Here is a 26,203-nt window from a genome sequence, read left to right on the forward strand (position 1 = left end):
AGGGTTTCTGACATGGCGATTTATATTTTCATAATAATGAAATCCTCTTGTATCCCATGCAGTTTGCAGTACATTCTCAATGATCTTGTACAGGACATAATATTTTCTATCCAATAAAACCTAGCTACAAAGACGTCATCTTTATACAAGAGATGCCTCAGTTAATTCTGTTACAGCCTACCTTTTCTGTGAGTTCATGCTGCAAGAACTGCTCCAGCTCCTCACTGAAAACATATTTAAGGCCACAATGTACACTGGTCTTGTAGCCACCTGGTGGAACTGCCTTCCTCTCAAGCACCTGGCAGTATCCTGTCACCATATTGCTACAGTACTGGAAATGTCAGGGAAAATCACAATAACAGTTCCAAAAAGTGTATGTGCGAAATTTGTGCAGCAAATGCATCTGAAAACCTTGCAAATGTTGTATTTATCACAGTTATTGTACACGCATCATTATTTGGTGCCATGAAACAAAGAACGGTTTGGTGGAAATTGAATTAGTTAAATGAGTGAAGCAGTCATAAAATACCTCAATGTTGGCCAGGACTACTGTGGCAGAAGTTTTTGGTGAAGGATCTCACTTGAATAAGGAGTCACGCAGCGTTAGAAATTGGCACTAGTCCTGTAGTCCTTGCCAAACTGCCCCATGGTAAAGGTATCATAAGGACTAGTAGAAATTTGCCCTTTTTAAGGGTTTTTCTATATGTTATCATTATAAGGACTAGTGGACGAAAACTGTTAGTTTCTAACCCTGGGACTCAGTGTGAGTGAGTGAGTTTGATTTTACACTGCTTTTAGCAGTATTCCAGCAATATCACGGCGGAGGACACCAGAAATAGGCTTCACACATTGTACCCATGCCAAGAATCGAACCCAGGTCTTTGGCGTGACGAGTGAACGCTTTAACCACTAGGCTACCCTGACCGCCCCACTTGAATAAGGAGGAATAATCAGTTTATGAATTGTTTTTTGCTTTTTTAATATCCTGAATAAAATAATTCTACACACTCAACAGATTGCAGCCAGAGATGATCAAATTGGCTTTTAATCAGCTTGTGATATCAAAATCTTAGATCCATAAACTAAAAGACAATTATGTGCAGGTAGACTTAAATGTTGGCACAGACAACTCAATAACATTAAGATATGTTTTTATCATAAAATAGTTTAATTATAGTTCTGAATACATTCACTGCTGCCTGCAATTGAAGGTGACATCACAATTTTCTGGACTGTCTGAAGTTACAGTCAAGTACTGCATTACACCATAATCTTTCAATATTTAAGATCGATCTTTTTCTTGCAATATCTTTGCAATCCACCAATATCTCTCCACAGTACATTTCAAATCAAATCAAATTTGTAACTGTTTTTTTCGTATGAAATAGAATTTTGAAAAAAAATCAAAACGTTCATGTCCTGTGAACATGATTGAGTGAGTGAGTTGGGTTTAACGCCGCTTTTAACAGTGTTCCAGTTATATCGCGGTGTGTCAGCTTAATGTGGGAGGAAAGCCCGAAGTGATGCAGGTCTCAGATGTTACCACTTCGGTGAAACCCACGAGCACGGGTATGGTGCTGACAAACCTAGAAATATAATCGGGGTGAACTGGGATTCGAGCCCACAATCATAGGTTTCTGGCGTGCCCAAGGGACGCAACTCCGCACAGCGAATCGCGGCGCCTTAGACGACTGGGCCACCCGTGCCCCTCCTGTGCACATAAACCTAGCGCCAAGATGATCCACACATCATAGCACTGAGATAGTTTGGTTGAATGGGACCCTGGACTCTAAAACAAGAGAGCAAGATGACCCTACCTGGGTGTCCCAAACAGCAGGAGTTCCAGGAAGTCGTTGCTGACGCTGCTGCTCTGCCCACTCTGAGCTTTCTGAAAGCATCACAGATACATCTACATCAACAACACAAAAAAAACTGTGGTAATGAGATGCATCAGTTTTTTGTCTCTCAATACATATTACATGGTAATTTCATTATCGATACTAGTATAACATCATGTACTTCAAAGGCGGTTTGAGTGAGTTGGGTTTAAAGTCGCTTTGAATAGTATTCCAGTTTTTTCTGTGCCTTAGACGCCATTTGTGCCCTAATCAGCTCTGGAGGGTAGGTTGGTGAATGACGTTCACTGTGATCTGACCAGGGTGTTGCTCAGAGGATTGTTGTCTTGTAGTTGAAACATAACGACAATGTTAAAAGTTATCCTCTTTCATCTATTCAAAGTATACTTAGTGAGATGAAATAAAGAGAGACAAAAGACAGAAATGAAAGGAGTATTTTTTAATGATGACAATGAAAGTCAAAATGTTACTTCAAATCCTAAGTTGCGCAATTTAAAGTTTATTTCAGCAATAAGAATGTAAGTCTGTTTCATTTTAATTTCCAAATTTGTAACATTTTGGTCAGGGGATCAAACAAGAGTTATCAGGAACTGACATATCTCCTGGTCTGCTGCAATTCGGAAATGGAATTTGGCTACTAATACCCCACTTTTGGTATATTTCAGCAATAAGAATGTAAGTCTGTTCTCAAAAGTTTCATTTAGAAGACAAGAGGCATCAGGAACTGACATATCCCCCAGTCTGCTCCAATTTGGAAATAGGATTTGGCTACCTATACTCCACTCAATGCCATTGGATACCTTTGATTCAGTGAAGAAAAAAATAATGCTGATCAGAAATATTCCTATCATCAAAAGGCACCAGTTCACCACTTGACTGATCTTCATAGCAAGTTTCATCAAGAAATGTTTCAACAGTATTGTTGTTCTGCTCAGGAAAGAAGCACCACCCTTATTTTCATTAAAGCTCAACTTGTTGTCATTAAACATAAAACATAAAACAAAATAAAAAAATAAAAATCCCACATCATCAACATGCATCAGTTAACTACTAAACAAATCTGTACAGCAGGTTTCAACAAAATATGTTCAACGGTTCTGTTCCGAAAACGGAAAGAGGACAAACAGACGGACACACATATTGATTGCTCTATACCCCATTTTGAAAATGGGGCGATAAAAATTGGTCTAAATAACTTTCATCCCTGGTCCTGTTTGTTTGTTGACAAACCAGGATTTATCCAGGATTCCAAACAAAGAACCCTTGGCAAGAGACTTGCGAAAGAATTGTGATATTGTTCAAATTCATTTTCGTAAATTCTGAGGAATTAGGAGATTATAAAAATCAAATAAGGGAATATTTGCTATCATTTGCTGCAGACTTTATTAGCCTCTGAGCAGGTCTAGATAAATCCCTGCATCCACAATGAACTCTGTTATTAAACATATCTCCTCCATCTTAGTTTAACATTATGTGATCCTGGAACAGCTTGCCATTATAGATAACACCCTTACTTACACAATCCTATCACACTTCTATGATAAATCTATTCTTTCGTAATCTTTCAATTCACGCAACGCAGCTTAAAGTCTTACTACATAAACAATTAAACAGTTAGATCCTTGTCATTACATATATATCACATATTACCTACAACGAAACAAAGATATCAAAATTATCTACATCGGTAAAAAAACCAGTGCCCTGTAATCTTGGGTTGCGTTATACACACATACACTAATAGTCACACACCTTGCCCTTTAATCAAGGGGAGATAACACATAAACTTTATGGCCAGTATTAATCTTCAATAATTAACATAACGCCTCACACACACCACTGAAACACCATTTGGAAATAATTCAGTGTTGGGGGGTCACTTACACAAACATCAAAGACACAGGTTAATCCAGATCTTCTAAATCACAAAGCTATCTGTTTAATCTTTAAGCTGTTGCAAAAATGTTATCTGACTGACAAAAAGATTTTAGTCCTGCTAATTAGCAAATGAGAGAGTACAGTGGGGGTTCTTTAGAAAATGACAGTTCAAGAAATAATATTATACATCCTATTGGTGCACGATACAACTGATACTCACAGCAGAACAATGCTATTGTTACCACACTCATTAGAACTCGCCCTAAGGGTGGTCGGACAGGAAACTACAGCCCTTAGGTAGGTGTACCTGTCGTGGAACACCCTAAGGGGTTGGGGAAGGAGGGGGGGGATCAGTATGGAGGCAGATCAGTTGTGTGTGTGCGTGTTTGACTCACATATGAACCCTGACATCAAGTTGTGTATAAGGTAAAACAGATAATTCAACAATTAAACCCAGGAATAGTAGGGCCACACATTATATTTTTTCGTTTCATGGGCCCAACGCCCCTACTGAAAAGGTGCCCAGGAAAAAATAAGTTACATAAGAATATATATTTTTATTTCATCATCCCAAACTGGCTCCCACAGGAGATATGGCTTGGATGAAATCAACAAGATCTACATTGAAATTGCATCACAATGCTTTGCAGATCATTGTGACGTCACTGGTTACCATGACGTCACAATCAAATGACATCACTAATGGCTCTGCTACTGAAGCTGTTAACAGTACTTTTTACACTGAAGACACTGCTTATTATTTGTCTACAAACTGAACAAGTTGGAAGAATGATGTTGGATGATAAATAGAATACCACCCTTGTGTCTTTTGATATCAAATATATCAACACTCGTAGATAAAAGTTTAAAACTCACGGCAAGCCTCAGAGTCTTAAACTTTTATCGACTCGTGTAGATATATTTGATATCAAAAGACACTTGGGTGAGATTCTCCATATGTCTCCCACTAGTAATATAGAACCTCAATTAAAAATGTCATACATCAATTCCATGTCTACATTACTATCAGTGACTCAAGAAGGCAGCTGCAGTTTTAACTCCACGGCAGAATGATGAATAATGAATGAATGAATGAATGAATGAATGAATGCAGCTGCAGTTTTACCTCCACAGCAGAATGATGAATGAATGAATGAATGAATGAATGAATGAATGAATGCAGCTGCAGTTTTACCTCCACAGCAGAATGATGAATGAATGAATGAATGAATGAATGAATGAATGCAGCTGCAGTTTTACCTCCACAGCAGAATGAATGAATGAATGAATGAATGAATAAATGAATGAATGAGGGCAGCTGCAGTTTTAACTCCACAGCAGAATGAATGAATGAATGAATGAATGAATGAATGAATGAATGAATGAATAAATAAATAAATAAATAAATAAATAAATAAATAAATAAATAAATAAATAAATAAATAAATAAATAAATAAATAAATAAATAAATATTTATTTATTTATTTATTTATTTATTTTCTTAATTCGACAAACTTTGTGTGGAAAAGCTGGAATCAATCTGTGAAACACAAAATTTAAAAAGTGTGGCCTAAAGAAACCCTAAGTCTATCATTTCCAGGAGCAAGAGCTGAGCTAGAATAGTGAATGAAAACATACTGTTTTACGCAGTATCAGCAATATTACAGCTATTCGCGACAAGAACCAGTCGATTCCAGCAGGTGTTTGTAAAGACCAATAATAATAGTAGATAGTAGATGAAAGTAAGTATCAGTTACACATCACAGAAAAACAAAAACAATCGACTATTTGGACAAAACGAAATAGGGGTGATAGGTTTACGAGAATAGTGCTATGGGATCTTAAAGAGAAACGAGAGGAGTGATGACTGTGAGTTTAAAATCAAATGAAGGGAAATACGTGGGTGGGGAGAGGGGTGTGAAGATGAGAGGGTGCGTGAGAAGATAAGGGGGCGTGTGTGAAGATGAGAAGGTATGGGTGGACATAAGGGGGCATGTGTGAAGATGAGAGGGTGCGTGAGAAGATAAGGGGTTGTGTGTGAAGATGAGAAGGTATGGGCAGAGATAAGGGGGCGTGTGTGAAGATGAGAGAGGCGCAAGCAAAGGTGAGGATGCAAGTGTGTGTGTGGTGGGGGTACAAGTGGTGATGTGTGGACAAATGGGGGAGTAGCAGGGGTACAAGTGTGTGTATGTGTGTGTGTGGGGGGGTGTGGGGGGGTGGGGGGGGGGGAGATGAGTGGGTACAGGAGGAGACCGAGTAGGTCCTAGGGGTAAGAGATGAGCAGGAAGAAACAAGGGTACGGTTGTGAGGTGAGAGGGAGATTCAGTGAGACAAGTTGGATGGAAAGAGGAGTGAGGTGAAGGAGAGAGATAGGGATGGGGTGGGGTGGGGTGGGGTGGGGTGGGGTGGGGTGGGGTGACAGAGTGCATAGGAAAGGAAAGGTGGAAAGAGAAGTGGTAAAGGAGAGAGAGAGAGGAATAGGGGTGGGGTGGGGTGGAGTGTGGGGGTGAGAGTGAATAGGAAGGGAAAGATGGAAAGAGAAGTGGTAAAGGAAAAGAGAGAGGAATAGGGGTGGGGTGGAGTGTGGGGTGAGAGTGAATAGGAAGGGAAAGATGGAAAGAGAAGTGGTAAAGGAGAGAGAGAGAGGAATAGGGGTGGGGTGGAGTGTGGGGGTGAGAGTGAATAGGAAGGGAAAGATGGAAAGAGGAGTGAGTAAAGGGGAGAGAGGGATGGGTGGGGCGGGGTGGAGTGTGGGGTGACAGAGTGAATAGATGGAGAGTAGAGGAGAGAGAGAGTGGTGAAGCTGGTTGTGCGAGACAGAGTGGGAGGGATGACAGGCCATGTTAAATCTCCTGTACTGTTACTGCAGTGCCGCTGAACACAGGTCCAGCAGGGATGTGACATGTCACACATAGGTCACACTGACCATGAACATTTCATGCCCCGAGTTTAATATCATTCCGGTATTTAAACCATATGAGGTCCACTTAACACAACTGTGTGGAGAAAATCATGGCCATTAATCCATTGAAAACTGAAACGGTACTCTGGCCTGAAGATTGTCCATAAAGATGCCAAAGGTTTACTATGTTGAAAAGAAAAGGTCTCGTAAGAAGTGCTTTGCAGACACTGATGTGTTCCTCTTTGAAGTGTTAATCCCCACCTAAACCACCACCCTCTAGGGGTGCAGTTCATGGGACAGGTCTCCACCTGATATCCCGGGTGTGTGTAGGAGGGACGGAAAACATCACAACTACTTCATAGACAACTGATATTGGAAGCTTCCATACAATAAATCATAAAAAATAATTGAACGAATAATTTTGAGGTAGTGTTGGGGAGTGGGAGTGGGAGTGGGAGTGGGAGTGGGAGTGGGAGAGTGTGTGTGCGTGCGTGCGTGCGTGCGTGCAGTGGTCTTAGGCACTGCAAATGTATATGTTCATCTTTCTGAATAATTGCAATGCTAAGCCAAACACTCATAAAATAATTTCTCTGTGTATATAAACACCTCCTTTATGTTTGTTTGTTGTTTAAAGCCACACTCAGCAATATTCCAGCTATATGATGGCAGTCTGTAAATAATCGAGTCTGGACCAGACCATCCAGTGACTAATATCCAGTGATGGTACAAAGTAATGTCCCTTGGTACATATATATTTAGATATGTCCAACAGTAATCTGCTGGATTGTTTCTGGACCTTCTGAAGTTCTTCTGATAATTAGGCGATGTTTTGTTTACCATGTTTGTTTGTAGTTGTTTAACGCCGCACTCAGCAATATTCCAGCTATATGACGGCAGTCTGTAAATAATCGAGTCTGGACCAGACCATCCAGTGATTGATATCATGAGCATCGATCCACACATTGCGATACAATGACATGCAACGACCCAGTCAGTGACCCTGACCGTCCAATCCCGTTAGTCACCTCTTACTATAAGCTTAGTCACCTCCTTCGAACAATGTAAAATATTCATGGTGTTTTTCAGCTTTCTCAGACTGAAAAATGGGCTTCCATATGATGGAGCCAAATTGTTGACTGTTACCAGTGTGAAACCAATCAAAAATTAAAACATGCAAAATGAGAAATGGTTTGCTGGGGAAGGGAGGGTGCAGAAAACAAAACAATTTGTGAAACAACATGTCTGTTGTCATCAAATTGTTGAAGCATTGTTTAGTGTGTTGATTATTTAAGTCAAAGGGTCAACATGAAGTGTCTGTCTGTCTGTCTGTCTGATTGTACTGGACCCGATTAATGACAGTTTCAGTGTTCCTGTCAGCTTTTGAAACTGCCAGTCCAGTAGGACTGGCAACTTTAAAAATTACCAGTCCCCCCTAATTTTTGTCAGTCCCAACTTTCAACAAATGAAAAAACGTATGAAAATTACGTGTTTTAATTCTTTCAACTCTCTTTTTTTATAAATATTTCAAGACTAAATCGCTGCAAATATATATTCAACCTTGAAGGAAAGCGAAATCTTATTTAATAGCACCAAAAATAGACAAGGGGAAACCCAGATGGCAACTGACAAGCTGACTTTGTTCGAAAATATACTTATATGAATATCGCCAATGTTTTGTTCAACAACAAAGATTTATAAGGTACTTTATTTGCCGGTCCACAGGGACTGGCATTCACAAGAATTACCAGTCCAAGCCTAATTTTACCAGTAAACAGGAACACTGCAGTTTTCTAGAGCCAGCCCACTTTGATACCATGCACAGTTTGACATGAATACCCCACTCAGACACAGAAAACTGACCCCAAACCAACCAGTCCTTGATTTGTCCTTTAATGCCGAGCACCAGGCAGGGAAACAACAAGAACCATCTTTTCAAGTCTTGTGATATGAGTAAACACACACTACACGTGTGACAAATATAGTCTGAGTGTGAGGCTGTACGAAAAACAAACAGTGTCTGTATTTTGTCAGCACATGGACTAACAGCACACTGTCCAGGTCAACTGAACACACGCAGGCCATATTTGCAATGCCAGCTAGATCTCGGTAGATTTGCTTGTTGGTTTAGCAAAAGAGCTGGTCATCACAAATTCTAAATGCCAGAGTTAACCGAATACGTTTTAACTGAATTCCTCGATGTCAACCTGACATTATCTTGTGTATGTGTCTTTCTTTGCTTTTGTCACAGTCAGCAATATTTAAGCTTAAAAAAGGTCTCTGTAAATAACTAAGACAAAATTGTTATGGATGAGCAACTTCTTCATTACAATTGGGCTGTCCCAATTGTAATAAAGAAGTTGCTCATCCAGCCCAATTGTAATAAAGAAGTTGCTCATCCATAACAATTTTGTCTTAGTTACCATTCCAACTTCTAAATGCCACTCAAAGAAGTCTCTGTAAATAGTCTGGATAGGGCAAAACAGAGAATGAAAGCATGATTAAATAAATATATATTACAGTGGCATTTGACTGGCTAACCAAGAAAATATTTTTGTGTTTATGTTTCCATAAACTGAAACAAATCATGCCACACCCACTGGGGGATTACAGTTTCCTGATTGGCTGACAATAAAATGGTTGGGGACTTTGTTGCATTATTGCGCTTAACGATGTCACTGATTTCGCATTGTTGTGTTCATTTTTTTGCATGTTGATGATTAAATAAGCAGTCTGTGAAGTTATTATTGTTGACATATTTATTCATAAGATTTGATTTCAATACAATTTTGCATTTATGGAGTTATCAACATGACAAATGGTGTGCACACTTTGCGTAAATCTATGGATTTACACAGCTTGCACACCGTTTTGTACGTTTATTCTTAAATATTAATGACAGACAATCAGTCAGACTGACCACCCAATCCCCCCTTCGTCGACTCTGACAACAACAAAAAAAAAATTCTAAACCCTAAAAGCGAAAAATAAGTAAGATCAAGCTAATAACAACCCAACGTCGCTCGAACCCCTGAATACATACAGTATTCAAAATGATCCATTTGCAGTAATAAGCTCCCTAAGTGCTTAGAAAATTGACAGAGGGAGGTGCTTATTAAACCATACACAATGACCTAAATATGTTTGAGATCAAGTGGTAGTGAACAAACTCAGTGATGAAACTAAAACATTTTCAGTGATAGTTCCAGGCCAACTATATACCCCTTCCATGCTGCTGTTTCTTTAAGACGGGGGTCAATTTAGCTGCTGGCCCATTGGCCTGTGGCCAGTTAAAATTACAAAGGGCTTGCTGAAACCTTCAGTAGATGGCCTGTCTGGCTAGTCAAAATTTAACCCCTTCTCCATGTATATATAATTTTTTTAATTGCACACTACTCGTAAACCATGTAATGTTCATGAGAAAATATTGAGGGGGGATGAGGTTTTGTGAATGGTTTACTAATAAAAAAGATGTCGATCATCTCGGTAGAATCACCAGGGTGCCATTTTGTAATGTTGTGAACAACATCTTTATTTGCTCAAAAATCACCACAAAATGAGGCAAATGGAAGCCAAGATTTAATCTCAGAGAGCAGGAAAAGATGTTTCAGAGGTGAGGAGTTCTAAAATGTTCAGAGCCCCACTTGGTGGCTACGTGACCACAGGTTCAGCCACTTCGCAGACTCCACCATTTAGTTGTAAGGCCAGTTACTTCGGAGGGGGCCAGTAACTTCTAACAGGAGCAAGCCCTGCTGGCTACATACAAATTTGTTGTTAAATCTACCCCTGTAAGAAGTCTTTAGCACATACAAGCAAAAAAGGATGTGATGTAAAGTTTCTGTCCAGGTAGGAGGTGCTCATAGAGATTAATTACAGACTGGTCTAGAAGTTGGGCAGGGGATGCTTACTGAAGCAGGGCGCTTAATACGGGGAAGACGGGAATAAAATCCAAACTCACAATACAGATCAACCATAACTGCCTGCCTGTCGGACACAAGTTGATATATATATGATACAGACTGTAACGACCACTGTCACAGCCCCTGGGTGACAGACTGGACAACAATGGCCCCGTGGGGGTTAGGGCTGGACCTTTCTGACCCCCCACAGCCGAGTCACGGAGCAGGGTAACGGTCAGTTACACAGGGGTCACCAAAAACCACTTTACATTTTCCCCTGACAATTACATAGAGGAAAAGATTAACAATCCATGAGGTGAGATTTATTGAACTACTGGCCCATTTCTTCTGTTTACAAATGCAGCAATAAAACTGATCCTCACCATTTGAGTCCTAATGAGATTTGGCCACTTCTTTGTGCGACTCTATACCTGGGAAGTTTGGATTAATTAATGATTAATTGCACAATGTATTGGAGGGTAATCTACCAGTCAAGTGTCACATATAATCAGGGGTCACCCCCATCTACAACACGGAAATCAATGGCTGTCAACGTGTACCTGTCAAAGATTCATGTTGCTGAGCTCATTTCGGTTCTTGCATTTTGTCACGAATCGTTCTTTTATTCTGTACTTGACAATCATGAAGATAAATATTTATTATGTGTAACTTTAAGTATCTCTTCACATCCTCATGTATCCTTCATTAATTTAATGTGAGTTTTTTTATAGAACATACACAAACCAGGGCACGATTTAGTCATAAAAAACATGCACCAGTGCTACTCCAGTCAACTACGTTTATAACGACCCCAAAGGGATTACTTATTTTAGTTCTTTACAACCGTAGTTCGTAATGAGCATATGTACAGCATATATACAGCAAATGGACGGGACCAAAAAATAAATTTGTTATATCCGTCAGTTCGTTATAAGCTTGTTCGTTATAAACGTAGTTTATATATTATTGAAAAATGCATCCTAATATTTATGTCCACATGCATCCAGTGCATGTACAAAAAAAACAAATTTGTGTCCGACTAACCTTACTTGTCTATGAACACACTCAGTATCTCGTATTTTATACCTTACAACACTAATCACTATGTTTCGTATATTTTCATGGGCTTGACATCATCAAACTGGGGGTACTTCAAAATTATGTACACATGTTGCTATTGCATCATAACACTGCATCCTTAATTGAGGTGACACTGACAGCAGACGATATATGTTTTAACTTTTATAAATTTATGAGACCAGGGAGCAACCTGGTTTTGTTTGGTGCAACTTGGTTTTTGTCACCATGCACCTGGTGCAAGTTAAATCAAGTTCCTTAAATCGAGGCCTGCAAATATTTGGATTAATTTTTTTTCACAAAAGCATGTAGCATATTTTTCACTAACTCTAGGCTGGAGACAACATGGTCTTGCAAGGCTATTGCTTAATAGATTTCATTTATTGAAACCTTCACATAGACTTAAACACAATAAAAACGCATGATCAACTTGAAATTGAAATCAGAAAAGTGTTGAACCTGTATTACAGCAGTGTTGTGTTTAATTATCTCATGCCTAAATACCCGGAACAACTAAATTCATTTTCGTGGCCATTTTGCTAAATATTACATAAAATTGAATATGTGTTTTCAAAGTGTGTCAGTATATGTTTTTTATAGAAACAGTGTTTGGGATATTTTGGTGCAAACAAATATTGACAATAATGGCAAAAAGTGTTAATGGTGTGAGAGTGAATTCTTGGGCTTTGACTTGCTGGAACTTGACCTGGATAAATTTATATTTTAGGCTGTTTCTACACATAATCGTGAAGAAAACTATTTCTGACCTACAATTTCTTTTCCAATTTCAAAATCAGTCCTAATTTTCCACCATCATCCACACTGAGTTTTCTGGGTGTTTCCAAGCTGCCACCCCTGACACCTTGGAGAAGCAGTGATTGTCCCTCCCCTGGGCCACCTGACCATAGCTCACACCACCCCATAATGAAGACTTCCTCCCTCACCCTGGTCTCTGGGGGGCACCTGCTGCCTACACAATCTCACAGGGGACTCCAGGTGTATAGTTTACCTGTCTACTAGGGACTCCCAACACACTTGCTGTTACTTTCTGTTACATCAATGCCATCAACAACCATCAATTACATTACTGACAGCCACATTAAGTGTAGGATTATTCCTATCCTATCCCCTCTCCTGTCCGCACCATCTTTCTTAGATACTCCTCTACCAGTGTTCCTGTTTACCAGTAATTACCAGTTTTTTACCGGTAAAATAAGGCTTGGACCAGTAATTCATGTGACTGCCAGTCCCTGTGGACCGGCAAATAAAGTACCTTCTAAATCTTTGTTGTTGCACATTGGTGATATTTATATAAGTACATTTTACGAACAAAATCAGCTTGTCTGTTACCATCAGGGTTTCCCCATGTCTATTTCTCAGTTAAATATCCATTTGTAGCTACTTTCTCTCGAAATATTTAAAAACAAAAGAGAAAATTATGACTGAAGTTTGTGTGAATGACGTATAGATCTAACAATGAGATGAGAAGATCCTGGGTAGTATAGGTCTTCTGCAACCACATCCGTGAAGATCCAGGGTAGAATAGGTCTTCAGCAACCCATGCTTGATGTAAAAAGCGACTATGCTTGTCGTAAAAGGAAGCTCACGGGATCAGTGGTCAGGCTCGCTGACTTGGTTGATGCATGTCATCGATCCCAATTGCGTGGATCGATACTCATGATATTAATCACTGGATTGTCTGGTCCAGACTCGATGATTTACAGACAGCCATCATATAGGTGGAATATTGCTGAGTGCGGCGTTACCCAACCAACCAACCAACCAACCAACCAACCAGAGATGACATCTTTGCACTGAACATGATGTTGGAAGAATTAAAACCCAATAGTTTTCATACATTTTTTTTATTTGTTGAAAGTTGGGACTGGCAATTTTTAGAGTAAAAAAGGCAGCGGGAACACTGTCTACCACATCTTTTTCCCCTTCAGGGACCACAAGCAGACAAGAACAGAGACCATAGTGAGTTAGTGAGATAGTGAGTGAGTGAGTGAGATAGTGAGTGAGTGAGTGAGTGAGTGAGATAGTGAGTGAGTGAGTGAGTGAGTGAGTGAGTGAGTGAGTGAGTGAGTGAGTGAGTGAGTGAGTGAGTATGGTTGTTGGCTGCAATATTCCAGCAATATCAAGGCGGGGGACACCAGAAATATGTTGATATATCGTCTGCTAAGCTAGTCCCACTGCGTATGTCGGAGGTGGGGCTGCTGGGAAAATCTTGTGTTGTGATAAAAGGGAGTGAGCATGTGCCGGCCAGCGTGACAGGTTGTTTTTGAGTGAGTGGTGTAAGGCTGAGGAAGAATAAAAGAAGCAAAGTGTCTACAGCAGTTGGGTTTGGTTATTGGACTGGCATTAACAAAATGGGCTTCACATATTGTACCCAAGTCGGGAATCAAACCCAGGTCTTCGGCGTGATGAGCGAACACTTTAACCACTAGGCTACCAGACCACCTCTATACAGTCAAGAACAGACCATAAACTGATAACAGAGATGATATGCTTGCAAGAACAGACATGACACACAGACGAGAACAGAGGCCATATGCTGACAAGGACAAAAACCATATGCTGACAACAGAGATCATTACAGACATAACAGAGATCATACACAGACAACAGACCATATGCTAACAAGAACAGAGACCATAAACCCATAACCGAGACCATATACTGACGAAGAATACAGATCATGGCTTGGGACCTATTTTGACTTGAGTATGTAAAGACTAGTACTTTTACTAAACCATGTTGTAGTGAGTATGGTTTTACACCGCTTTTAGCAATATTCCAGCAATATCACGGCGGGAGACACAAGAAACTGACTTCACACATTGTACCCATGTCGGGAATCGAAACATGGCCTTCAGCGTGACGAGCAAATGCATTAACCATTAGGCTACCCCAACGCCCAAACAATTTGGTAATATATTTGTTATATTTCAAGCATCGGATAAAAGAAGTGATTTCAATACTTTGGCCAAGAAACACAGACCCCTGAATAGGTCAACAGCAACCCATGCGTGTCTCAAGAGGCGACTTTGCTTGTCGTAAGAGGAGACTAACGGGATCGGATGGTCAGACTCACTGACTTGGTTGATGCATGTCATCGTATCCCAATCGCGTAGATTGAGGCTCGTGATGTCATCCATGGATTGTCTGGTCCAGACTTAATTATATACAGACCGTCATCATATAGCTGGTATATTGCTGACTGCGGCGTTAAACAACAAACAAACAAACTTGTTGAACAAAACATCACCAAAATATCAGAAGAACTTCAGAAAGTCCAGAAACAATGCAGCAGATTCCTGTTGGACATATCTAAATAAATATATACTAAGGGACCTTTCTTTGTACCATGATTTCTTACTCCAGAAACATGTCACTACTGACAATGATGCTGGAAACAGTTCATGTGGATTTAAAAATGGTTTGAAAACAATCAATGAAGTTGCTGGTTGAGATTTTTCAACATCGAAACGTCATCCTTCAAACATTTCCATCAATCGAAACCTCTCTTAGAGTAGTACCAGTACATCAAAATCTATTTTGGATCAAGTTATCAGACGTAGCCATTTGAGACTGAATTGGTACTTAAATCAATGTTCAAATTTCTACTTGAATGTTATAATTATCTTTGACCAAGACGAGATGTCTTTGTGATAAGATTCAATCTGTGGGCAGACCGAGGGTAGGACAAGGATTTAGCGTGATGGAAACAATTTTTCACCCATTCACCAAGCAGCCAGAGGAGGACAGTTTGTCTCTGCAAGCCAGGGCTATGGAGGCAGACAATGGACGATATGACAGGGAAATCACCTGGCATACAGCACTGAAACTGGACACCCATATGTGCTCGCGGGTTCATTTTTCAAAGCTTTGTTTGGCCGTAATGAGCAGCTATCTAATATACGTCAGTGAGGTGTGACACATATATTCCTGATACGGTCACGCATTTGTTCCTTGTTTGTCTCGTGTGGGTTTATTGTGTTTAGGTCGAGGTAACAGAGGATGCGTACACAAAGGGAATGTATATTGGACAAAATAAGTCAGGGATCATGAATATTGTTTGGGATATTTTTCTGTAGTGAAGGCTGAGCACACAATTTAATAAAAATATCCCCCCAAATATTTATTATCCCTAACCTTTTTTGTTCAGTATATATATCTTATTTTGGCATTGAAAACACAGACATTATAAACAGAAAAGAATGAAATATGTGTGGCATTTTTTATGCATTTTGATTCTTGTATATACTTTACTTTTTCATTTCATAGGAAGGGTGAGGGCTTTTTCATTTCATAGGAGGGGTTAGGGCTTTTCATTCCATAGGAGGGGTGAGGGGAGTATTGTCACAGTCAAAGAACCAAATGGATGACTTCTTTTACATTGTTTACAATGTACGCATCACGAAGACATAAAATATATGTAAACAGGCAAATAATTCATATTTATTGGTTGTCCCTACACAATGGCATCATTTCAGACAATAAAGCAGTTTGATTTTACTTTGATCAGACAAACTCAGCCCTCCATAGAATGTTCTATGGATGACTATAGATGATTTCTTCTCACAACGTCATGTCACATTTCGGTGTATTACCACAGGGTTAGAAATAACCGAGTTCATAAAAATTGTATGTTCACTGGTGCAAATATCCTTTCTCGCGCACCAGTGCATTGTTTCCATCATCCAGACGGCATTGTTGACGTCATTCGAATCTCATTGTGACGTAAGGACAGAATGACATCACACTAGAAACGATGCCAAGATTGTGGACATCATTCGACAAATTGTGGTTTTCTATACAGCGGTGGTGATCAGTGCATTTATGTAAAGGGGAGCTCAAAGGGATTCAGAAATCATAGGTAAACAAGGGCAAAAGTGAGCGTGGCTCACTAATACCCCCGACCCTCCTAGTGTGTCAGTAGTTTCAAATTAAATAATGGATAGGGTTAGGGTTTGAAAAATTCATAAAAAAATGGAAAATTAATAAAAACAAACTTTTGACTGCACCCCTCCACATGACACAGATTATATGTACTAAGTTTGAGATGAATCCACTGAATAGTTTAAGAGAAATCGCGAGGACAAAGTTTTCGGACGGACGGACGGATGGAACCTTGGTATAACTATATACAATAAAAAGAAATTATTTCACTCACATGTGTGTGATACTGATTTATGAGAAATACAATAATTCTGACACTCGTTTCGTAAAACCAGTATGACACACATGCACGTGTAATAATCTGATTAATCTCTATGTATTAATGCCAAAAGCCCTGCTGGCTCACTCCTCATTCTCTCACTCAACTCGTATCCCTCAAAACGTGGTGGCACGTGGTCCTGTGCACAGCACACAGGTCACAAATCAGTTAAGCAACATCAGTCGCGGACAATCCTTGAATGGGTGACCATGTTCTGTCAGCTTGGCTCCTGAGAGTTTCTCGGGCTTCGGTCCTGCCCCACTTTGAAGAACACATGTGACGTCTCCTTGAGCAATTGACTTTGTTCGAAATGTGCCTTTGTTCACCCAGCAGTGAATGGGTACCCGGTAGCATGAGATGGCTACCTTGAGTGGTTGGTAACCTTCTAGCGCCTTACAGGCAGCTTGGGATGTATACTCCCCAGGGAGCTGAGAAAGATTCTTGAGTGCATATTTATCAAGTGACTGGGGTAATAATAGCGCTTTGAGCATGCCCCTGAGTGGTGTGGAAATATGTGAAACTTGAATTTTGTTTTTTAAAAATAGCCTTTACAATCAAGAACGAAAACCTACTTGAAAAAAAGCATCCTTGTCATTTCACCTTGTACTGTATTTACCAGCAATACTTTGCCAATAAGTCACCTGGATCACTGAACATCAGCTCTACACAGAAGACTCATCTTAATAATTCATATTTATTGCTTGTCTCTTCAGACAATAAAGATATCTATTGTTACTTTGATCAGCTGAACCCAACTCTACATAGAATCTGTTTCTTATTCAACAATTTTCATATTTATTTGATCGAAATCTTGTGTTTATTGGCAAGTTACGCCCAAAAATAAAAAATAAAATAGTAAACTTTGAAAAATATTAATACATTAAATAAAGTCACCCGTATCAGCCACAGACTCATCTCAATATTGCTGTTTATCATATTTTTGTCATATGTCACTTCAACTTCCTGTAAGCCCGAATCTCATTGTGTTAAGACACAAATGGCGATGACAATGAGAGTCTACCCACTGAGGCCAACACAGTGAACACAATGCCCTCCCTACACCTAGGGGTATAAGCAAATCAGAATATTGGCCTTATTCCCATACTGACATCAATGGCAGCATCCTGCTGTCAACATCTCGATCATCATTGAACACTGGAGGAAGACAGAGACAGCAGGGCTTTTGTAGCAACAATATCTGCATAGTCATGATACCCCACTGTCCCAGGGGGCCTGTCTAAAACTTGGATCCGATTTATGTGAGCATGTCATGAGACAGCTAGTCCTGCACCATGACCGTGGAATATATTTATTTTATGAAAAAATAATAATCTAGAAATGCATACAAAAGCAAGTCTAGCCAGCTCAAGCTAGCTCTATGACACAATCAGCATAGGGAATTTTTTTATATTTTTAGAATCAAGAAAGATATTGTGTAATATAAGATTTCAGAGACTAAATGTTAGTCTATGAGACAGCATAACATCGCTCATCAATACAAAGTTTCAGCATACACCATTTAGGGTTGTTTTGTTTTTTTAGTTGGTTTACAGATCCGCTGACCCCAATTACTAAGCAAATGGAAAAAAAATATAAATAAAATAATTTTTGGTACCTATTTTATCAGCACCAACCCGAATCAAGGTTAGGTTAAATGGGGTTTAACGTTGCGTACAAGATTATTGCACTTATATAGCAACGTGCATTTGTGTGTGGTTTGTGTGTGTGTGTTAGTATGGACAAATGCTTATTTTATAGTGCTAGCCCACTGAGATACCATGCCGCAGATTAACATGAATACCCCACTCAGACACAGCATACTGACTCGGAGTCAAAGAATCCTTGTTTTAGCCCCTGAATGCTGAGTGCTAGCAGGGTAACAACAAGTACCATCTTTTTAACATATTTTGGTATGATGCAGCCGGCTATCATACCCCAGACCTTCGGCTCTCTACCACTAGACCATGGAGGTGGTAACCTGAATGAGGAAACTAAAGAAGAACAAATATTTTTTTCCAACACATAAAAGAAAGGCCATACCGTATATGATCTCCAGTTTCACCTTATATTGCCTTGTGGTTTCAGTGATGTTGAAAATGTAACTGGATCAGGCAGGCAGATCAAATACAGGTCCAGATAGGGCTCATATTGGCGTAAAATATGCAAATAAATCACCACTTCTCAATTAATTCTGAAATGTTTGTGTACAAATACATATAAAAAATGTCAAAACCCAATACTATAACACTCATTTGAACTTTTGGCTCAGCAAGCTGTCAGGGGTTCTACACAAATAAATAAACCTTATCCAGAGTGGCAAAAAAATATATCCTTGTTCATAACATATCCAATTTTGTATCCATAGTAGCAAAAAACTATTACAAATGCTACAAATATCAAGAAAAACGTATTTATCAAAAAGTGAGATTCTACCACATTTTTATGCTATTCATCTGTGTGTGTGCGTGTGTATGTGTGCGTGTGTTAGTGCATGTGTGCATACATGCATGCAAACATTCGTGCATGTGGGGCTGCTTGTTCAAGTCCAGACTAATACCGGTTTTACAGTGCGAGTCTACTGAGATATATATAACACCACAGTTTAAATGCATACCTCACTCAGACATAGTAAACTGACTGAGCTGACCAATCCTTATTTTATCCCATTAGTGCCGAAAGCCAGGCAGGGTAACAACAAGTACCATCTTTGAATGTCTTTTGGTATTTAACCGCCAACCTTCCGCTCTCCAGGCAGACACTACATCCACTAGACCACAGAGGCATTTATGTTTGTTTGTTTGTTTGTTGTTTAATACCACACTCAGCAATATTCCAGCTATATGACGGCGGCCTGTAAATAATCGAATCTGAACCAGACAATCCAATGATTGACATCATGAGTATCGATCCAAGCAATTGAGATAAGATGACATGCATCAACCAAGTCAGCGAGCCTTACCACCCGATCCCGCCAGTCACCTCTTACGACAAGCGGGGCGGTCGGGTAGCCTAGTGGTTAAAGCATTCGCTCGTCACGCCGAAGACCCGGGTTCGATTCCCGACATGGGTACATTGTGTGAAGCCCATTTCTGGTGTCCCCCGCCGTGATATTGCTGGAATATTGCTAAAAGCGGCGTAAAACCATACTCACTCACTCACTCTTACGACAAGCATAGTCGCCTTTTACGGCAAGTATGGGTTGCTGAAGACCTGTTCTCTACCCGGATTTTCACGGGTCTATTCATGTCTTGAAAACAATAAGTATGAATGCATGCCAGATAAGAGACAATGTTTTTTATCACAATTAATTCCCATCTGTGACATGAGACAATTCTTGTCAAAAAAATTAAATCCCTGGTTGAATAAAATGCCATGTTAAAGTTCCAGACAATCATCCTTCCTCATGAGGACAACACACAATGACTGATAAGTTGACGATCACAACACTGTACTAAACGATATCATATTGAGCAGTGGATACCAATAATAGAAAAGACACCTCCCCATAAGCCCAGGTGAAACAGACACACTGCTACTGTTTGACAGGTGTGATGAGTGGTGATTGACAGATAGCAATTACTGGTCAGGTGTGATGAGGCCAGTTGGGGGCACCCTGACAGGAGGCCCCTGCAGTGCAGACAGGCGCCCAGTTTAAGACTGGTTATAGCAGAATGTGTAATACTCAAGGTGATGAGGCTGATTACTCCTCCGTCGAAGGCTACTGTTGAAATTTACACACGTCATGAACAAAAAACAAGTGCTTAAGCCGCGATAATCGAAAGACTTTTTGAGATGTCAAACCTTGTTATGTATTTTTGGGCAGACAATACACTGACGTGAATGAAGAGATGTATCATAGCAACATGTTTCTGAAGGAAGAATGTGCAGGGCAGCTGCAAAAGTGATATTTTTTACCTAAACTATATATTTTTTTATGAATATCTTGCAACAATGTATTTTTTGTGGCTGACAATTTCTTTTTTTCCAAACACCCTGAAGCATAATTAAGCTTTCAAGCACTTTCTGGGACAATTTATTTTTCTCAATAAAATCCCAATCACATGAAGTCACATACAGCAGACTGTCTGAAAGGTTTCCTCTAAATTCCTATTGCAGTGTTTAAGCATGAAAGAGTATGGGTTCTAGCCATAACCTAATAATTTTACGTATACTATTATTAGGATTTGGAGGTCCCCTGGATTACAAAACTATGGCAGAAAACGCTAAGGACCCCTGGACCCCCTTATTTTTTAATCCTGTTCATCCCTGGCAATAAGCCTGATAACTATGATGGTTTACATGTTTCTGTGTTAGGGCCGCAGAGGTGCTGTTGTCAGCCCTGCCAATAAACTAATAAAACGTATATGTCAATTACATGCAAACTGCCATGTCCATATAGCAGATCATTATCACAGGGTCACTAATGGCAGCAATAAACTCCAATGATGCTTCACACCAGATGAAGACAATTAGCATCTCAAGCAAACAATCTGTAGCTTTACTGCTTTGCTAGCCTTGCTCCAGGGCTTTACTGAAGGGAGAAAACAGGTCATTCTGGTCATTGTGTCTTGATAACTTCATGTTTTTTTTGTGTGTAAATGTAAGTTATTTACACCAAAACATAATTGTTAATATTTTATTAAGATGAAAAATTGTCCTTAACATGCTTATAGAGTATAATAGGGCTAGGACTGGAAATACAAAATTGTGAGAGAGAAATAAGGGGAGGGGAGGAAGGAAGGAGGGAAAAGGATGGGGAGAAGATAGGGGGACAGGATGAGGAGAGGATAGGGGGAGAAGAGAGGAAGAAGGGGTTGGGAGGCAGGACAGGAAGGAAAGAAGGAGGGGGAAAGGATGAGGAGAGGATGGGGGAAAGGATGAGGAGAGGATGGGGGTGAGGAAGGAGGGGTTAGGGGGTGAGGAAGGAGGGGTTGGGAGGCAGAGAAGGAAGGAAGGAGGGGGGGGAAAATTGTGGGGAGATGATAGGGAGAGGAGAGGAAGCAGGGTAAAGAAGGGGGTAGGGAGGGAAGGAAGTAGGGTGGGAGGATTGGTGAGAGAGGAGGTTCAGAGGTAGGAGGTAAGGAAGGAAGCAGGGAAGAAAGGAAGGAGGAATGTCGTAGGATAAGAGAGGAGAGAGGGAAAGGACGAAAGGAAAGAAGGCAGTAGGGTGGGAGGATTGGAGAGAGGAGGTTCAGAGGTAGGAGGTAAGGAAGGAAGCAGGGGGGAAGAAAGGAAGGAGGAATGTCGGAGGATAAGAGAGGAGAGAGGGAAAGGACGAAAGGAAAGAAGGCAGTAGGGTGGGAGGATTGGAGAGAGAGGAGGTTCAGAGGTAGGAGGTAAGGAAGGAAGCAGGGGGGGGGAGAAAGGAAGGAGGAATGTCGGAGGATAAGAGAGGAGAGAGGGAAAGGACGAAAGGAAAGAAGGCAGTAGGGTGGGAGGATTGGAGAGAGTAGGTTCAGAGGTAGGAAGTAAGGAAGGAAGCAGGGAAGAAAGGAAGGAGGAATATCGGAGGATAAGAGAGGAGAGAGGGAAAGGACGAAAGGAAAGAAGGCAGTAGGGTGGGAAGGAAGGAAGAGATGGAAGGGAGGAAGACAGCAGGGGAAGAGGAGGCAGGGTGGGGGCCTTGGAACAATGAGACATGGGGGTGGTGAGTGATGTTAAACTCCAAACACAGTAATTACATCCACATCATAATACAACAGGAAACTATGTTGTTGAAGCTTGAAGCTTGATTTATCTGCCAGTGTTATTCCTATCATACTGCTCCCCTGCCTCAGGTGTTTTAGTCACTGAGGGGTGTGAAGAGCTTACCACAGGGCCAGCACATCACAGGTACATCACAGGTACATCACAGGTAGATCAGGGCACTTTCAGAAGAAATAATTAAACAAAGATGACAATAAATCGAGGCTCAAATCTGGTAATCCTTTTAGTCTGTTTTCATGGCACGTCCTGGGGGTACATAGCAGACATATTTATTGTTGCAACATGTCCACTGAAGGCTGATTACAGTTAACCGTATCCTGTACAGTTATTCTTTAAATGATGATGTAGGTTTATAATTGTAACCTACTTTTGACATTGCACAAAATGTCCTTACGTTCTATGATTCCTATTCAGCATATTTGTTTACAATGCAAATACAGCAAACTACGTTTATAACGAACTACGGTTATTTAAGTTTGTTTTAACTGTAGTTTACTATATAAAATTATGGATTAAAAATGAGTTATATGAGGGAGTGACATATATCTTAAGCTAAACCCAGATGTTATACTTTTCAAATTTGTTTTAGGCAAGTAGCTCAAACACATCTTTCCACATCATATTCAGGAGGTTCTGTTGTTGATACACTCTCGGACTCGTGGTATAAGGCCTATCATCGGATGCATGTACCCCTCATGATACACCTCATAATATCCAAGCCTAAGTCAATACATCCCAGCATAAGTCAATATATCCCAGCATAAGTCAATATATCCAAGCATACATCAATATATCCCAGTCAATACGACCCAGCCTAAGACAATACATCCCAGCATAAGTCAATATATCCAAGCATACGTCAATATATCCAAGTCAATACATCCCAGCCTAAGTTAATATATCCCAGCATAAGTCAATATATCCCAGTCAATACATCCTAGCATAAGTCAATATATCCAAGCATACGTCAATATATCCCAGTCAATACATCACAGCCTAAGTTAATATATCCTAGCATAAGTCAATACACCCCGGTCAATACATCCCAGCATAAGTCAATATATCCAAGCATAAGTCTGTACATCAAAGCATAAGTCAATACATCCAAGCATAAGTCAATATATCAAAGCATACGTCAATATATCCCAACATACGTCAATATATCCCAGTCAATACATCCCAGCCTAAGTCAATATATCCCAGCATAAGTCAATATATCCAAGCATAAGTCAATACATCCCAGCATAAGTCAATACATCCCAGCATAAGTCAATACATCCCAGCATAAGTCAATATATCCAAGCATAAGTCAATACATCCAAGCATAAGTCAACATATCCCAGCATATGAAAAGCCAAAGCTTGAAAACCATTATTTAATTTCTTGAGCATCAAATTCATACCAATTGTCAATAAGCTCCAACCCAGTGTTGCTGAACATGGCAATAGGACATGGCTAACATAAGTACACTTGCACCTAAAGAATTCAAGAAATTCTACATCACAATGAGCTTCATATATCCAAAGAAATAAAAATCCATTTTCCCAACAGAGAAAGTCAAGGCTTTAAGCTTTATTGTTGACTTCATGAGATTTGATTGTGCTCACAACAATTGTCAAATTGTTCACACTCAAGGGTCAGGGCTGACGTAGCGGGATTAACATCCAACAACACAAAACAACAGGTATAGCAGTAGCAGATGTTGTTTACATAAGAAATTACAGTGACACCAAACAAGGTGTTCTTGCAGGAAACATATGGTAGGCTCTAAACATGCTTACTTAGAACACCTGGTGCTGTAAAACACATTCACCCTGTCGATAGGTGGGATTATGCCAACTGATGTACTGGAATAAACATTATGATGAACTACCAGTGTTAATACAGTGACAAATAAGTGATGTGTTAATTGGTTGTTTTCAAACAACTGGGAAAATGTGAAACAAATATCTAGACATACACATTAACATTGATCAAGTGAGTGAGTATGTTTTACAAACTTTTAGCAATGTTCTAGCAATATCAGTGAGTGAGTGAGTATTGTTTTACGCCGCTTTTAGCAATATTCCAGCAATATCACAGCGGGGGACACAAGAAATGGGCTTCACACATTGTACCCATGTCGGGAATCGAACCCGGGTCTTCGGCATGACGAGCGAACGCTTTAACCACTAGGCTACCCGACCGCCCCTCTAGCAATATCAAGGCAGGTGGGTGGACATCAATAATGGACTTCACACAGTGTACCCATGTGTGGAATCAAACCCAGGCCACTGGTATGACGAGAGAACACTTTAACCACTAGGCTACCCCAACACCCAAACATTCATTAAAGCAAACAGGACAAAAAAATTATACTACTCAACATTTGCAAAGGACCAGTCATCTTTAGTCAAGGGTGATCCTTAGCAAATGCTGAGTAGTATATGATTACCGCCTGCTCATATTTCCTTTACAATTATCAACATATTTCTTAAAACTACCACCCCAGTGAAAGGCATTTTAATCAATTTTTTTATCATTTCTTTTTTCCGCGTAAAATACCAATGATCAATATGTTTAAGTCTTTGAAAGATATTTAGAAGTGATACACATAAGAGAATTTATGGATGTCGACTTCTTTATTATGAGGAACACAACGTTTCAGAGTATATGCTTACTCCATCATATATAAGCATATACTCCAAAAATTGTGTTCCTCATAATAAAGTTGACATCCATAAACGATCAATATGCTGTTTACAATTGGAAATATAATATTTTTGAAATTCTGAATGTATATTTTTTGTAGACCTGTCTGAAGTTCTAATTAAAAAAAGAACATAAAATGAATGCCAACATTTAATGGGGATACATATTTTCAGTTTATGTTACATCTCTTAATGCTGGCACTTTAAAAATATATAGCATGCCTTTTGTACACTGACCAAGAAAACTTGTAAAGAAATTAATGTAGTTAAAGACAAGAATACGGAAGAATGTAGCATTCATTCTTGTTTAATCCAAGCATCAACAACGGATGACCAGGGCCCACTTGCACAAAGTGATCTTAGCGCTAAGACTATCGTAAGTTTATGTTAAAGTATGGGAGTTACAATCATCTTAGCGCTAAGATCACTTTGTGCAAGTGGGGCCAGAAACTCCTACTGCTGACGGACATGAACCAACCTTCCAGGTGATTTCACAGTCCAACCAGGAGCGTCTGTAGCCCTGAGTATTTGTACAAACACATGAATCCCAACTTTCCATAAATACATCCAAACACACAACCCACCACACGGAGCTGTGTCCCCCGACCTGCTCATGACGGGGGGTAGCCATGTTGATAGCCCCCATTGTTCTAGGTGCGGGAGATTACAGGTGTGTTCACAGACCACTGCCAGGTATGGAGGTAATTAGCAAGGTGTTGATCTCTGACACTCGCTGTGATGGAGGGGGCTTATCTAGCTGCTACTGGCACACTTCAAGGTTGTGGTGTTGTGTGGTGTGGCGTGGCGTGGCGTGGCGTGGCGTGGCGTGGCGTTGCAATATTTACTTTAAATAATCCTATGATTTGAACTTTCAGATTGACAAATTTTATCTGTCCCCATTAGAGATTTATCAGCAGAAACTGTCTGTAAAAAGTCCCAAATAATAAATTCCAATTCTTGTAAAAGTATGAAT

General features: G+C 40.0%; 1 protein-coding gene across 1 annotated transcript in view; it reads right to left on the bottom strand.

The window, feature by feature from the left end:
* The window catches only part of LOC124142069 (anaphase-promoting complex subunit 4-like), a 183,436-nt gene that overhangs the window by 120,464 nt on the left and 36,769 nt on the right, over positions 1-26,203 (bottom strand). Inside the window, exons 11-12 of the mRNA XM_048390089.1 lie at positions 1,818-1,888; positions 182-224 (exon numbers count right to left, since the gene is read on the bottom strand). Of these exons, the coding sequence (XP_048246046.1) occupies positions 182-224; positions 1,818-1,888 (114 nt within the window). The remainder of the gene's footprint in view (positions 1-181; positions 225-1,817; positions 1,889-26,203) is intronic.

Source organism: Haliotis rufescens, unplaced genomic scaffold (genome assembly GCF_023055435.1).
Source record: "Haliotis rufescens isolate VD_foot unplaced genomic scaffold, xgHalRufe1.0.p SCAF_81, whole genome shotgun sequence".
Classification (NCBI taxonomy): Eukaryota; Metazoa; Mollusca; class Gastropoda; order Lepetellida; family Haliotidae; genus Haliotis; species Haliotis rufescens.